The sequence below is a fragment of the Salvelinus alpinus genome, chromosome 33 (genome assembly GCF_045679555.1).
Source record: "Salvelinus alpinus chromosome 33, SLU_Salpinus.1, whole genome shotgun sequence".
NCBI lineage: Eukaryota > Metazoa > Chordata > Actinopteri > Salmoniformes > Salmonidae > Salvelinus > Salvelinus alpinus.
Window position 1 is genome coordinate 17,408,135 of NC_092118.1, and position 14,871 is coordinate 17,423,005.

The 14,871-nt window shown below is 40.7% G+C and overlaps 1 protein-coding gene across 2 annotated transcripts in view; it reads left to right on the forward strand.

Moving 5' to 3' along the window:
• Positions 1-2,541: 2,541 nt before the first annotated feature.
• The window catches only part of LOC139562949 (polypeptide N-acetylgalactosaminyltransferase 18-like), an 82,345-nt gene continuing 70,015 nt past the window's right edge, over positions 2,542-14,871 (forward strand). Inside the window, exon 1 of one of the 2 annotated variants that reach the window (XM_071381143.1) lies at positions 2,542-3,196. In XM_071381143.1, coding sequence (XP_071237244.1) covers positions 2,959-3,196 — 238 coding nt within the window. In that variant the 5' untranslated portion in view covers positions 2,542-2,958. The remainder of the gene's footprint in view (positions 3,197-14,871) is intronic. The other variant, XM_071381144.1, reaches the window with a different exon arrangement.

Below are 14,871 nucleotides of genomic sequence, written 5' to 3' on the forward strand. Positions count from 1 at the left end.
CATCAGACCAGAGAATCTTGTTTCTCATGGTCTTAGAGTCTTTAGGTCCCTTTTGGCGAACTCCAAACGGGCTGTCATGTGCCTTTTACTGAGGAGTGGCTTCCGTCTGGCGACTCTACCATACAGGCCTGATTGGTGGAGTGCTGCAGAGATGGTCGTCCTTCTGGAAGGTTCTCCCATCTCCACAGAGGAACTCTGGATCTCTTTTAGAGTGACAATCAGGTTCTTGGTCTCCTACCTGACCAAGTCCCTTCTCTCCCGATTGCTCAGTTTGGTGGGGCGGCCAGCTCTAGGGAGAGTCTTGGTGGTTCCAAACTTCTTCCATTTAAGGATGATGGAGGCCACTGTGTTCTTGGGAACATTCAATTCTGCAGAAATGTTTTGGTACGCTTCCGCAGATCTGTGCCTCGACACAATACTGTCTCAGAGCTCTAGCACAATTCCTTCGACTTCCTGGCTTGGTTTTTGCTCTGACATGCACTGTCAACTGTGGGACCTTGTATAGACAGGTGTGTGCCTTTCCAAATCATGTACAAACAGTTGAATATACCACAGGTATACCCCAATCAAGTTGTAGAAACATCTCAAGGATGATCAATGGAAACAGGAAGCGCCTGAGATCAATTTCAAGTCTCATAGCAAAGGGTCTGAATACTTACAGTATGTAAATAAGGTATTTCTGTTTATTATTTGTAATAAATTAGCAAACTTTTCTAAAAACCTGTTTCACTTTGTCATTATGGGGTACTGTGTGTAGATTTATTTTTATTGAATCCATTTTAGAATAAGGCTGTAACGTAGCAAAATGTGGAAAAAGTCAAGGGGTCTGAATATTTTGCGAATGCACTGTCGATAGATGAGTCTCGTAGAAAAAGACAATGCAAAACCATGCATCAATGAATCGCTGTGGTGCTGAATATGTTATCTTTGCTTTACTGTAAAACCATTACCTTACAAAATAATGACGCCATATTGTTCAAGCGCTGAATCACTTGTTAGAGGGGAGGAAATAATGCCTTTCCACCAGTACATTTGCATTCCTACGAGGCATAAAACCAAAGTCTCAATGTTCCACTGAACTCACGCTGGCATCAGAGATCAATAGCCTTCTCAACCTTACAATATAATATTGCATATCCATCTTCCATGATGCCCCCCATTGAACGGCTGCTGAGATGTTTCAGTGCTTATTGTCGTTTTTAGGCCTGAAGAGGTGAAATCGTTTTTAGGCCTGAGGGTTGACATTTCTCTCATGCTTTCATGTTCCAGAGGAATACAGGGGGAGAGGGATCAAGGCCCTATCTGATGCACACAGCAGGAGCAGCTGGGCACACTGGGTTCCCTCCAGAAGGAGCCACTGTGCATGATGGGGTCAGTTCTAAGACCATTGAAGGAAGAACTGGGCCAAATGCTTTCACCATGGTCCCCACTCAAACAGTTGTAGCCTGTTTCAAGTAGGCTTCTCACTCAGGGACACCTAAATGCACACAGCAAAGATAGATTCTGTGCCATTGTGCAATGAAATATGTTGTGCATGCAGGGAAAATGTGTATTCTAAGCGACTTTGATTATAATAATAATGATGATGAAAATGTGTTTCAGCACCTTATTGTTTTGTTTGGCCGTCTGTTTGTCGACTCCACTGTGTCCTTACATAGCGGAACTGTGACGATCAATGGAAATGTAGTAATTGGGTTGTCCAGTGTTCCTCTCTTTGGAGAGAGAATAGGCTTCATCTAGGAGCAACAAGCAGGACACTGTTATGAGATAAACATGTTCATTTTCTAACATGAACCTCTCCTGTCGAACTGATGAAGTAGTGTGTACAAACACTTATAATACACCTTACCATTTAGGTCCCAGTGTCTCTATCTTGTGGCTTGATAAAGTATTGCAAGTGATCTCTCACGCTCTTCTTCAGTGCCACATCCATTGGAAACAAAGTTGAATGTTCAATTTGCAGGGAGACGCGATTAAAAAAATAGGTCAATAATTTATTTGGATACAAAAACCATTAGGTGTCAACCATTACCATAAGCAATATGGGTATACTTTTATCACAAGAACAACACATGACATACCAACATACCAACTGAGTTTTTTTCTCCAAGCCAGTCAGTCTGATTGTCTGTAAAGGTGGCAATATTTAATATGCTGTCATCTCTAGGATATGTTTACTAGGCCTACTCTTAGTATGTGACAGGTTGCAGATGACAAGAATGCATGTGACAAGAAATAATTATTTGACAAGAATGTAAATGTCACATTTCACAATGTAAATTGTATAGGTTTAATCTATTCCTTGATTGGAAAACAGTAAAGTCAAACTTCAGTCATTGTATGACTTATTGGACTGTGCAGTAGCCTACCTTTATGTCAAAATAGGAACATCTTGAAACAATTACAGTTAATAATTGCTGCGACATTTTAAATTAGTAATTACTATCTATTAATTATTAGCGCAATTGAAAACCTTCACAATAAAACGCCCCCACATTCTAATCTAAATGGATAATTGTGGAAGTGAATGCACAGTAGCCTATTACACAATTTCACTATTGTATCTCATTGGACAGCGGTTAAACGCATGTTCCACACGCCTTCTGTCTGTCGGTGAAATCGCGACTGGTGTGGACTTGCAAATGAAGCGAAATAGGGAACGTTCGTCACCAAGACAATAACCTTTACTTTCCAACGTCTGAGATTTTTTCCCATTTTTGACCTACCTATTTGGATTAAATCATAGCCTTCTGCGCGTGAAGGCAGAGTGCGGTTATTGGATCCGGAGGCGCTGGTTGCCCGCATTTGCAGAACGAATTGCATCGTTGTGGAGTTGTAGTAATTTATCCAGGTTGCTCTCAAGTGACGCGCATAGCACATTCTAGGATTTTGGTGGGCGACAGTCGCACTCGTCCTCTGGTGTACTGAATTTCGTTGGCTGTATGGAGGGATGTCGGGATGGCTTGCACCAGGAGAACCAAAACTTTGGTGTCTACATGCGTGATCTTGAGTGGCATGACCAACATCGTGTGTCTGCTCTATGTTGGATGGGTCACTAATTATATCGCGAATGTATACATCAAAGTCCCCATGCCTGTCCCAGAGAAAAAGTTAGAAGGCGACAAGAAGGGGGACACCCTACGGATCATAGAAAGACTTGATCGACTTGAGAATGTGGTCAACCAGCACATACAAGGTAAAGTAACCACCACACTGAGCAAGTATCCTTTTACTTACTGTTTGATAGATTCTGAGTTGCATATGTTCAATTGCATTGAATGTATGGTTTGCGATGTATTAATGATATCGACCTATGTGAATTAGCCTATATCTCCAAACTCAGCAAATAATGACATTGTTGATTTATAACATAAGATGACCCTAACATTTTCCTTTGTGAATAATGTGACCAACATTTGTCATCTCCTTACTTTGAGTGGTCTGTCTGTCTGGACCATGTGACAGAAAGGGAAAAGGACAATGAGATCATTGCAAAAGCCATTTATTCTCTCTGGAGGCAAAATTCCTAGTAGTCTATGTATTATAATTGGAGCAGTGTTGGTGAACTTAATTGCTTCTCCCACAGCGTGAAATATACATATAGTAAATGTGTAGCTGCAGTTATACTCAACCTCATTGTTTGCTGTCTCACATGCTGAAGCTTAAAACCTTATTTTTCAAAACCCGAGTCTGTCTCCTTATACATTTTGGCATAATTGTCTATTTTTTTTGCATCTGCTCATCAGGTGTATTATGACTGCCTATTGTGACACTTGAAGTTTGTTTTTCTGTTAGGCCAATAGTCTCATGAAAACTGTAGTGTAGACTGTGAATGTGAAAACTAGCCCAGCGTACTGTACGTATCTGCTACAATGTCATCTATTTTGAGCTTTAAAACTCAATGTCAAATGTACTGGGACTACATTTTGAAGGATGTTATGTCAATGTAATACGGCACACACAGTATAGACTCTACCCAAACAGAGGTTGGTCTGTTTTCCCCAGACATAGTGTTGGAGATACTGTTGAACTTGCAGTGAGTGAATTTCCACAGACATATTTTTTTTATACTGTTCTTTATAGTATTATCTGACAAGCTCAAATGCTACAGAATGGGGCCATTAATTCAATTAATCTAATGGGAATCTGATCTAAAAAAAAACATTGAATATCCTTTTGACTTTGGATTCCTCTTGTGTTCTTGGGAATGTCTGGAATTCCCTTCTCAAATTCCTTCATGCTTTGCCCCTCGCTACAGCATACAGTTACTCCATACTCATACTGTAATTCTCTCCCTCCCTTTCTGTGTCATGATTTGAGCTTCACTCTTGTCAACACAAGAGAATAATGTTAACCAGGCTCTGATTTGACAGTTAGAGTATGAGTTACAGAGAGACACCCATCCCTAGGTCACGGGCAGAGGTGGACTTCACTGAGCTGTGAGGCACCGTACATAGTCAAGCCTGGCTGGCCAGTTGTGGTGCCAAGACTACATTTCACTATTTGGCACTGACAGAGAGCAGCCTGTTGAACAGCGCTCTGTACGTTTTCTGTGTAAGAGTGTCTGCCTAACTGTCTTATCTCCTCAGGAAATGTTTGGACTATTTGTGTTACTCAAAAGGGGAAATATCGCATTAGGTCAGATTGTAAAGATCAATTCAATGTGGCACAGAACACGGCTGGAAGGACAGAATGCCTTCTGTCTATAGCACTATACTGTATGGAAGGAGGGTGGACTGATAAAACATGCACTGTAACTCAGCTGTACATGCATGTTGATTTGGAATGTATCATCACTCAGCCTATTAGAGATGGGCCTCAGGTTTGAGAGAGGTTTGAAGACACGGTTTGAAGACCGGCATAAAAAAATGTGGATTCCTTTTGTAGAATAGTAAACTAGGAAGACTACTACTCAGAACACATCTAGAGTTTGCTGTCCCTGTAACTGTCACACGATGTACTGACGCACAAATGCACACGTGTGTGCGCGCGCACACACACACACGCACACACATACTTTTGTTTTACTATCCTTGTGGGGACCAACAAATGTATTCCCATTCAAAATCCTATTTTCCCTAACCCTAAATCTAACCCTAACTCCTAAACCTCTAACCCTGACCTTAATTCTATCCCTAATCCTTATTGTAACCATAAACCTAGCCGCTAAGCCTAAAATAGCATTTTTCCTCGTGGGGACTGGCGAAATGTCCCCACTTGTTTGATTTTTCTTGTTTTACTATCCTTGTGAGGACTTCTGGTCCCCGGTGAACATTTTCACCGGTACACAGTAGGCGTGGTATCACCATGTTGGACACAGACAGTCTCTTAAAATGTGTCTGACTGATGTCACCTCCATACTCAATATAATAAGGCTTGAAAACTCCTCATATCAGTATTTGATGATAGAGGGCAGTGGTCTGCATTTGTCTAAAGAGCGCATAAGGCACTGCACACAACCCTTGATTTGTATTAAGCACAGTCACTGAATAAGGCTCGGCTGGGTAGCTGAAAAGTCCACACACGCCCACCATAAGTGCTGTTACTGCACTCTACAGCTTTCCTCGTGCTCCCAAAAGCCTTCATACTGTAAATGCATGTGTGTGAGGGTGCTGCTGTACTAAATGGACAACAACTTACATAGTCCTCTATTAATAAATACGCTGCAATTACACTTGTTTACCCTGAACACATTTAGTATGTGACAACCAAATATGGACAGTGTTCTTGTACAGAGACATAGAAATTAGAGGATGACCGATTAATCGGCATGGCTGATTTAATTAGGGCCGATTTCAAGTTTTCATAACAATCGGTAATCATCATTTTTGGACACCGATTATGGCCGATTACATTGCATTCCACAAGGAAACTGCGTGGCAGGCTGACCACCTGTTAAGCTAGTGTAGCAAGGAGCCAAGGTAAGTTGCTAGCTAGCATTAAACTTATCTTATAAAAAACAATACATCTTCACATAATCACTAGTTAACTAAACATGGTTGATGATATTACTAGGTTAACTAGCTTGTCCTGCATTGCATATAATCAATGCGGTGCCTGTTAATTTATCATTGAATCACAGCCTACTCCGCCAAACGGGATGATATAACAAGAGCGCATTCGCGAAAAAAGCACAATCGTTGTAAGAATGTACCTAACCATAAACATCAATGCCTTTTTTAAAATCAATACACAGAAGTATATATTTTTAAACCTGCATATTAAGTTGAAAAAATTCATGTTAGCAGGCAATATTAACTGCTATTGTGTCACTTCTCTTGTGTTCATTGAACGCAGAGTCAGGGTATATGCAACAGTTTGGGCCGCCTGGCTCGTTGCGAACTAATTTGCCAGATTTGTACATAATTATGACATAACATTGAAGGTTGCGCTATGTAACAGCAATATTTAGACTTAGGGTTGCCACCAGTTAGATAAAATATGGAGCGGTTCCGTATTTCACTGAAAGAATAAACATTTTGATTTCAAAATGATAGTTTACGGATTTGACCATATTAATGACCAAAGGCTTGTATTTCTGTGTTTATTATATTATAATTAAGTCTATGATTTGATATTTGATAGAGCAGTCTGACTGAGCGGTGGTAGGGAGCAGCAGGCTCGTAAGCATTCATTCAAACTTTACTGTGTTTGCCAGCAGCTCTTAGCAATACTTGAGTCACAGCGCTGTTTATGATTTCAGGCCTATCAACTCTTGAGATTAGGCAGGCAATACTAAAGTGCCTATTAGAACATCCAATAGTCAAAGGTATATGAAATACAAATGGTATAGAGAGAAATAGTCATAATTCCTATAATAACTACAACCTAAAACTTCTTAACTGGGAATATTGAAGAACTGGGAATATTGAACCACCAGCTTTCATATGTTCTGAGCAAGGAACTTAAACGTTAGCTTTTTTTACATGGCACATATTGCACTTTTACTTTCTTCTCCAACACTGTGTTTTGCATTATTTAAACATGTTTCATTATATATTTGAGACGAAATAGATTTTATTTATGTATTATATTAAGTTAAAATAAGTGTTCATTGTTCATTCAGTATTGTTGTAATTGTCAATATTACAAATATATACTGTATATATAAAAATCGTCCGATTTTAATCGGTATCGGCTTTTTTTGGTCCTCCAATAATCGGTATCGGCGTTGAAAAATCATAATCGGGCGACCTCTAATAGAATTCACTCAGAATGATGATGTTTGTATTGTAAGTGGGATGTGTCTTTCCTCCTGCAATGTGTTTACCTGGCTTTTTATGAGCCTACCAGCGCTCACATTTTGAGCTGTTCAAGAGTGTTCCTCTACACAGGTAACTGCGAATTCACTTGAGAGGTCTTCCTGAGTTATCAAAAAGGGAATATGAATTTAGACATGACAGAACTCAAAGGAGTTTTCTTCCGTAAAGTACAGCTGTGCCTCAGAGACTTTACTATAGATCTCCCCTCTGAACATGAGGAAAGCAAAGACAAAGTATGGGTGTATTTAATGGTGATTGTTTTTGTGAGAAGGCAGTGGTCCTCTGGTTTATTTTACCTTGGGGGCTGTATATTACCCCTGGGGATAACTCATGCTATGTTGCTGATTCAGAGGGAGATGATGATGCTATTTGATTGGAAGGCCTCAATCAAATCAACCTGTCAAATCAATTGAAAAGCCCTCTAAATCACAATGAGTGTTTACTCTTGAGAAGAGGAGCGAGAGAGGGGACGTGTGTGTGTGTGTGTGTGTTATACACTCCTTGCTGGAGGGCAGGTAATAAATGTTGTATAATGGAAGAAGACAGCCGGTGGTTTTATCTTTTTGCATGGTTTTGGCTACAGAGCACTTATCTGCCTTGTTGCTTCCACTAAAATATCACCCCCCGTGTTCTGCCATGCCAAGTCAGTTTGCCCCAACATCCTTTCAATTAAATATTGAATGACATAATGGCTGCAAGAGGCAGCAGGCGTTGACCAAGTGTCATAATAATACATGATGCTTAACTTGCTGAATATATGTTGAATATGGATTGCAAACAAATGGTTCTCTTGATCTAACATCTAACAGGCCGTGTTCAGCTGATCTGCTGACTGTTGGGAAGCTACCCAAAATATTAATCAAATCATTGGCGATGCCAGGTTACTTTTGTTTTTCTAAACGTTACTTAATGCATCAAAGACTAACACGCAACCCAAACCGGCTGCGCAAATTTATTTTGTCCCCCTACACCAAACGCAATCACGACACGCAGGTTAAAATATCAAAACAAACTCTGAACCAATTACATTAATTTGGGAACAGGTCGAAAAGCAATAAACATGTATGGCAATTTAGCTAGTTAGCTTGCACTTGCTAGCTAATTTGTCCTATTGCGCTAGCTTGCTGTTGCTAGCAAATTTGTCCTGGGATATAAACATTGAATTGTTATTTTACCTGAAATGCACAAGGTCCTCTACTCCGACAATTAATCCACACATAAAACGGCCAACCGAATCGTTTCTAGTCATCTCTCCTCCTTCCAGGCTTTTTCATCTTTGAACTTATATGGTGATTGGCATCTACATTTTCATAGTATTACCACGACAACCGGCAAAACATTTAGTCTTTCAATCACCCACGTGGGTATAACCAATGAGGAGATGGCACGTGGGTACCTGCTTCTATAAACCAATGAGGAGATGGGAGAAGCAGGACTTCCAGCGCCGATCTGCGTCAGTAATAGAAATGACTTCTATTTTAGCCCTTGGCAACGCAGACCAACCACTCCAAAACTATAGTTTGTTAACAATACATTTGTGGTCATTTTTCCAACAATTGTTCACAGACAGATTATTTCACTTATAATTCACTATCACAATTCCAGTGGGTCAGAAGTTTACATGCACTAAGTTGACTGTGCATTTAAACAGCTTGGGAAATTCCAGAAAATGATGTCATGGCTTTAGAAGCTTCTGATAGGCTAATTGACATAATTTGAGTCAATTGGAGGTGTACCTGCGGATTTATTTCAAGACCTACCTTCAAATTCAGTGCCTCTTTGCTTGACATCATGGGAAAATCAAAAGAAATCAGCCAAGACCTCCGAAAATAAATTGTAGACCTCCACAAGTCTGGTTCATCCTTCGGAGCAATTTCCAAACGCCTGAAGATACCACGTTCATCTGTTCAAACAATACTACGCAAGTATAAACACCATGGAACCACACTGTCGTCATACATCTCGGGAAGGAGACGCGTTCTGTCTCCTAGAGATGAACGTACTTTGGTGCGAAAAATGCAAATCAATCCCAAAACAACAGCAAAGGACCTTGTGAAGATGCTGGAGGACACAGGTACAAAAGTATCTACAGTGGGTAGAAGAAGTATTTGATACACTGCCGATTTTGCAGGTTTTCCTACTTACAAAGCATGTAGAGGTCTGGGGCATGGGGCACCTCGTGGGGCATCAATGATCATGAGGAAGGTGAGGGATCAGCCCAGAACTACACGGCAGGACCTGGTCAATGACCTGAAGAAAGCTGGGACCACAATCTCAAAGAAAACCATTAGTAACACACTACGCCGTCATGGATTAAAATCCTGCAGCGCACGCAAGTTCCCCATGCTCAAGCCAGCGCATGTCCAGGCCCATCTGAAGTTTGCCAATGACCATCTGGATGATCCAGAGGAGGAATGGGAGAAGGTCATGTGGTCTGATGAGACAAATAGAGCTTTTTGGTCTAAACTCCACTCGCCGTGTTTGGAGGAAGAAGAAGGATGAGTACAACCCCAAGAACACCATCCCAACCGTGAAGCATGGAGGTGGAAACATCATTCTTTGGAGATGCTTTTCTGCAAAGGGGACAGGACAACTGCACCGTATTGAGGGGAGGATGGATGGGGCCATGTATCGCGAGATCTTGGCCAACAACCTCCTTCCCTCAGTAAGAGCATTGACGATGGGTCGTGGCTGGGTCTTCCAGCATGACAACGACCCGAAACACACAGCCAGGGCAACTAAGGAGTGGCTCCGTAAGAAGCATCTCAAGGTCCTGGAGTGGCCTAGCCAGTCTCCAGACCTGAACCCAATAGAAAATCTTTGGAGGGAGCTGAAAGTCCGTAATGCCCACAGCGACAGCCCTGAAACCTGAAGGATTTGGAGAAGGTCTGTATGGAGGAGTGGGCCAAAATCCCTGCTGCAGTGTGTGCAAACCTGGTCAAGAACTACAGGAAACGTATGATCTCTGTAATTGCAAACAAAGGTTTCTTTACCAAATATTAAGTTCTGCTTTTCTGATGTATCAAATACTTATGTCATGCAATAAAATGCAAATTAATTACTTAAAAATCATACAATATGATTTTCTGGATTTTTGTTTTAGATTCCGTCTCTCACAGTTGAAGTGTACCTATGATAAAAATTACAGACCTCTACATGCTTTGTAAGTAGGAAACACTGCCGATTTTGCAGGTTATCAAATACTTGTTCTCCCCACTGTATATCCACAGTAAAACGAGTCCTATATTGACATAACCTGAAAGTCCGCTCAGCAAGGAAGAAGCCACTGTTCCAAAACCGCCATAAAAAAGCCAGACTACGGTTCGCAACTGCACATGGGGACAAAGATCGTACTTCATGGAGAAATGTCCTCTGGTCTGAAGAAACAAAAATCAAAATGTTTGCCCGAAATGACCATCGTTATGTTTTGGAGGGAAAAGGGGGACGCTTGCAAGCTAAAGAACACCATCCCAACCGTGAAGCATGGGGGTGGCAGCATCATGTTGTGGGGGTGCTTTGCTGCAGGAGGGACTGGTGCACTTCACAAAATAGATGGCATCATGAGGGAGGAAAATTGTCGATATATTGAAGCAACATCTCAAGACATCAGTCAGGACGTTAAAGCTTGGTCGCAAATGGGTCATCCAAATGGACAATGACCCCAAGCATACTTCCAAAGTTGTGGCAAAATGGCTTAAGGACAACAAAGTCAAGGTATTGGAGTGACCATCACAAAGCCCTGACCTCAATCCTATAGAACATTTGTGGACAGAACTGATAAAGCGTGTGCGAGCAAGGAGGCCTACAAACCTGACTCAGTTACACCAGCTCTGTCAGGAGGAATGGGCTAAAATTCACACAACTTATTGTGGGAAGCTTGTGGAAGGGTACCCGAAACGTTTGACCCAAGTTAAACAATTTAAAGGCAATGCTACCAAATACTAATTGAGTGTATGTAAACTTCTGACCCACTGGGAATGTGATGAAAGAAATAAAAGCTGATATCATTCTCTCTACAATTTTTCTGACATTTCACATTCTTAAAATAAAGTGGTGATCCTAACTGACCTAAGACAGGGAATTTTTACTCGGATTAAATGTCAGGAATTGTGAAAAACGGAGTTTAAATATATTTGGCTAAGGTGTATGTAAACTTCCGACTTCAACTGGAAGTACCCTGCTTTGCACTGACAGTCTTTATGTACTATAAAGGGACCAATGAATATCCTAATTTCAGAGCAGAATGCAGAAATGCTGTAACCCTTTTCCCTCAAAGGGAAGTGGAGATACAGTATCTCATTCTCCCATGCTTCCTTTTAACTCTCAGAATGCCTCTTAGCAACTCCCACAGTTAATTACCTTTGCAGGCTATGGAATGGTAGAAGCTGGGTGTCAGGGTAACATTGGTGCCATGGTAATAGAGTAGAAATGTTGTCATTTCTTTACAGAGTACAGCCTCAATATATGTAGTGGTTTTGGGATTGACAATTTACTGGAATGACAATTAAGATCTACCAATCCAAAGGGAATGTGGTGTCAGTGAACGTGTGCTGAAGCAGGGGTGGAGTGTGAGAGTGTGGAAAGGGAGTCTCCAGAACGTTGATTTGCTTTACCAGTAATGGAACGATTATTGAGTTACAGAGAAACAAATGCACTGGAGGATGATTGCTAATGAAAACAATTAATTACCTTGAATCCAGAGGGCAAACGCATCATGAAGAAAATCAAAATAAATTAGAAATTGTAACCTCCCTTGCAAGTATTTCAGTTCAAAGAGTGTCCCTTGACAATTTACTCTAAACTGGAAACTATTTATGGCACTTTTTCAAGGCTGCTGTTCCATGTTTATTTGAATTAACTGATAAAATTGTGTCTTCATGTAATTGTTGTTAGTCACTACTGTGATTCTGAGGTAGATTTATGTCTAATTTCTGGAGGAGGTTATTTTTTACAGTTTACTCCGTATCTGCTAAAATATCTAGAAAGCAACGTACAGATAATTCAGAACAGCGTTTAGAAGTGTCCCACTGAAACAAAAGCGTTTGACAGCCCTCTCTGGCTATACCATGATTAAGATGGTCCCATGCAGACTCTGCCTCTCCTCTATACCCCACCATCATCCCAAGCAATTTGTCTCAGTCCCTCATATCTGCCCGGTCTATTTGCTAAGTGCACACATGGGCACAAAGACAGCTTGTGTTCCACCAGACAGGCTGTTTAGGGAAGACTCATCTCCATGTGGCGAAACGAGAAAGCTGAGTGAAGGTGACAGTAACTTAGACAAATTGGAGTGCTTTGTTTTTACATGCTAGATTGTCTACCCATATTCGTCTGCCATCCTATTTACTTCATAATTCATGCCTCTGAGTAAGAAAGTAACATTTTGGTTTGAGCAGAAAAAGCCCTTTATTTCTGGAGTTCTACAGTCTTTCTAGTTTTCTAATACTGTATTATTCTTTGATGTATTGATTTATGAGTAGGACTGTTTTCTCATAGAGCAGGAAACATACCAGGATGTACTACACAGGGGAAATGCACAAACTCATTTTCTTATTTAGGAATTCATACAGAAACTCGGTGGTGCAAATCGAGGTCGTGCAGAGCATAGCACACTCGATGACTGCATTCGAAAACAGGTCTGGAGAAATTTACAGATGTAGGATCTTAATTTGAGCCATTTCGCGACAGCAGGAAAATAATCCTGCAGCAACAGGAAATGTAAGTATTATGTGGATTATAATGAATGTACATTTTTGTAGGGGTTGATGCATTTTTAAAAGGGAAAATCATGTCTGAAATTTTCAATTTTCAATTACAAACTTCAGAAGCCTTTTTAAACCTTAAATACACTACATTTCCTGCATTTCAGGAAGGTTCAACTGCAACACAGTCAAATTAAGATCCTATATCTGTAATGAAGATATCTTATTCCGTAGGTAGTGTGTGCAGGTTAAGACATTTAAGGTAGGGTATCGCTGGACTCTATTGGCAAAGAGGAAAAGAAGAGTTGTTCTTATTGCATGCCTTATTTCTCTATGCCTCTGCACCTCTCCCTGATGAATCAGCAGACTACAGTTGTAGGATCTTAATTTGATCACCCTGTTGCAGGAGAACTTTCAAACGTAGTGTATTTGAGGTTTAAAAAGGCTTCTGAAGTTTGACATTTCAGACTGAATTTACCCTTGTGAAAAATGTATCAACCTCTACAAAAATGTATATTAATTATAATCCACATAATAATTCACATTTCCTGTTGCTGCAGGATATTTTAACCACTGTAGGAAACTCAAATGAATATCCTACATCTGTATCCTGCTGAAGGTTGGTGTAAACCGTGGATTGATAACCCAGAGACTGAAGGAAGTGAGACAGAGAGAGATGATGACGGGAAGGAAGGAAGAAACTCAGCAGGAGGCTGCATCACCAGTGGCCTGCCTGAGGATTCATCACTGTTAACCCTAATTGGGATGTTAATCAAAATGCATGTCTCATGTCCCTTACTCACTGGCTCCCAGGGCTTATAAAACATTAATAATCCATCACTGATCCAGAAGTGAACTGAATGGACCTAACTATCATACTGTGGGTCATTGTGTGTTATTCTGTGATAGTCTCACAGCTACGCATGTGGCAATGAATAACTATTGAGGTTGTTGCTATGTCATTGTTGTTGAACCGTCAGTGAGTGAAACAACTCCCTCCTGCGTCAGTGTTCTTATTACGGAGTGTACTGAGTGGAGAGGCTTTCTAACTTATACTAACTATTGAGTGAATGAAGCAGCTAATTACAGAGGAGACACTTTTTTGCTCCCATATCTTGAGCAGGGGATTTTAATTAGCGGCAATGGGACCTAATTGCTAGTTAATTAGAGGGAATGAAGAACCTGTGAGGAGCTAGAGTATAGGCCCAATCAGCCAGAGTTGAACATTCCCTGAACCTGACAGAAATTAGCGCTCCATTGCAGACTGGCATTTGTGCTGATGTATTGGGAGAGAGTGCTACTAAGGCATCTCATACCCACAGGATGTTGAAAATCAGCCTCAATTATCACCATGTCTCATTTGATAATTTTTACCCTGGAACTTAATTACTTCGTGCCGCTAAATTCTCCTGTTATCTAATTGTTTTTCAGTATTCCTCACAAACCACCTGACGGCAACACACACACCACACAGGTTTATTGTCAGATGTTCATTAAAATCAGTACAGCAATTAGCATCTGGCCACTTTTGTCCACTGGGCTGCAACACGTCCTGTTATTGATAATAGTTATCACCAATCCATATAATCACAATCTGCCCTGTGCGTATTAAAGACATGCCGTCGTGTTTTCCTATAGTGCACATTAATACTACCAGTTATAGTAATGTGCCTTTCTGTGTAGGCTATCTTTATATTTATTCATTCATCATTATATTGAACATATTGCAAGTACAGTAGGGCTGTGGGGGTCATGAAATTGTCAGACGGTGATTGTCAAGTAAATAACTGCCGGTCTCACGGCAATTGACTGTTAATTAACATAAACACATTTAGCATCTCCTTGCTTCCACGCATAGCGCCCAAGCTACTGATGCGACCTTTGGAACATCTACATTTTAAAAAGTC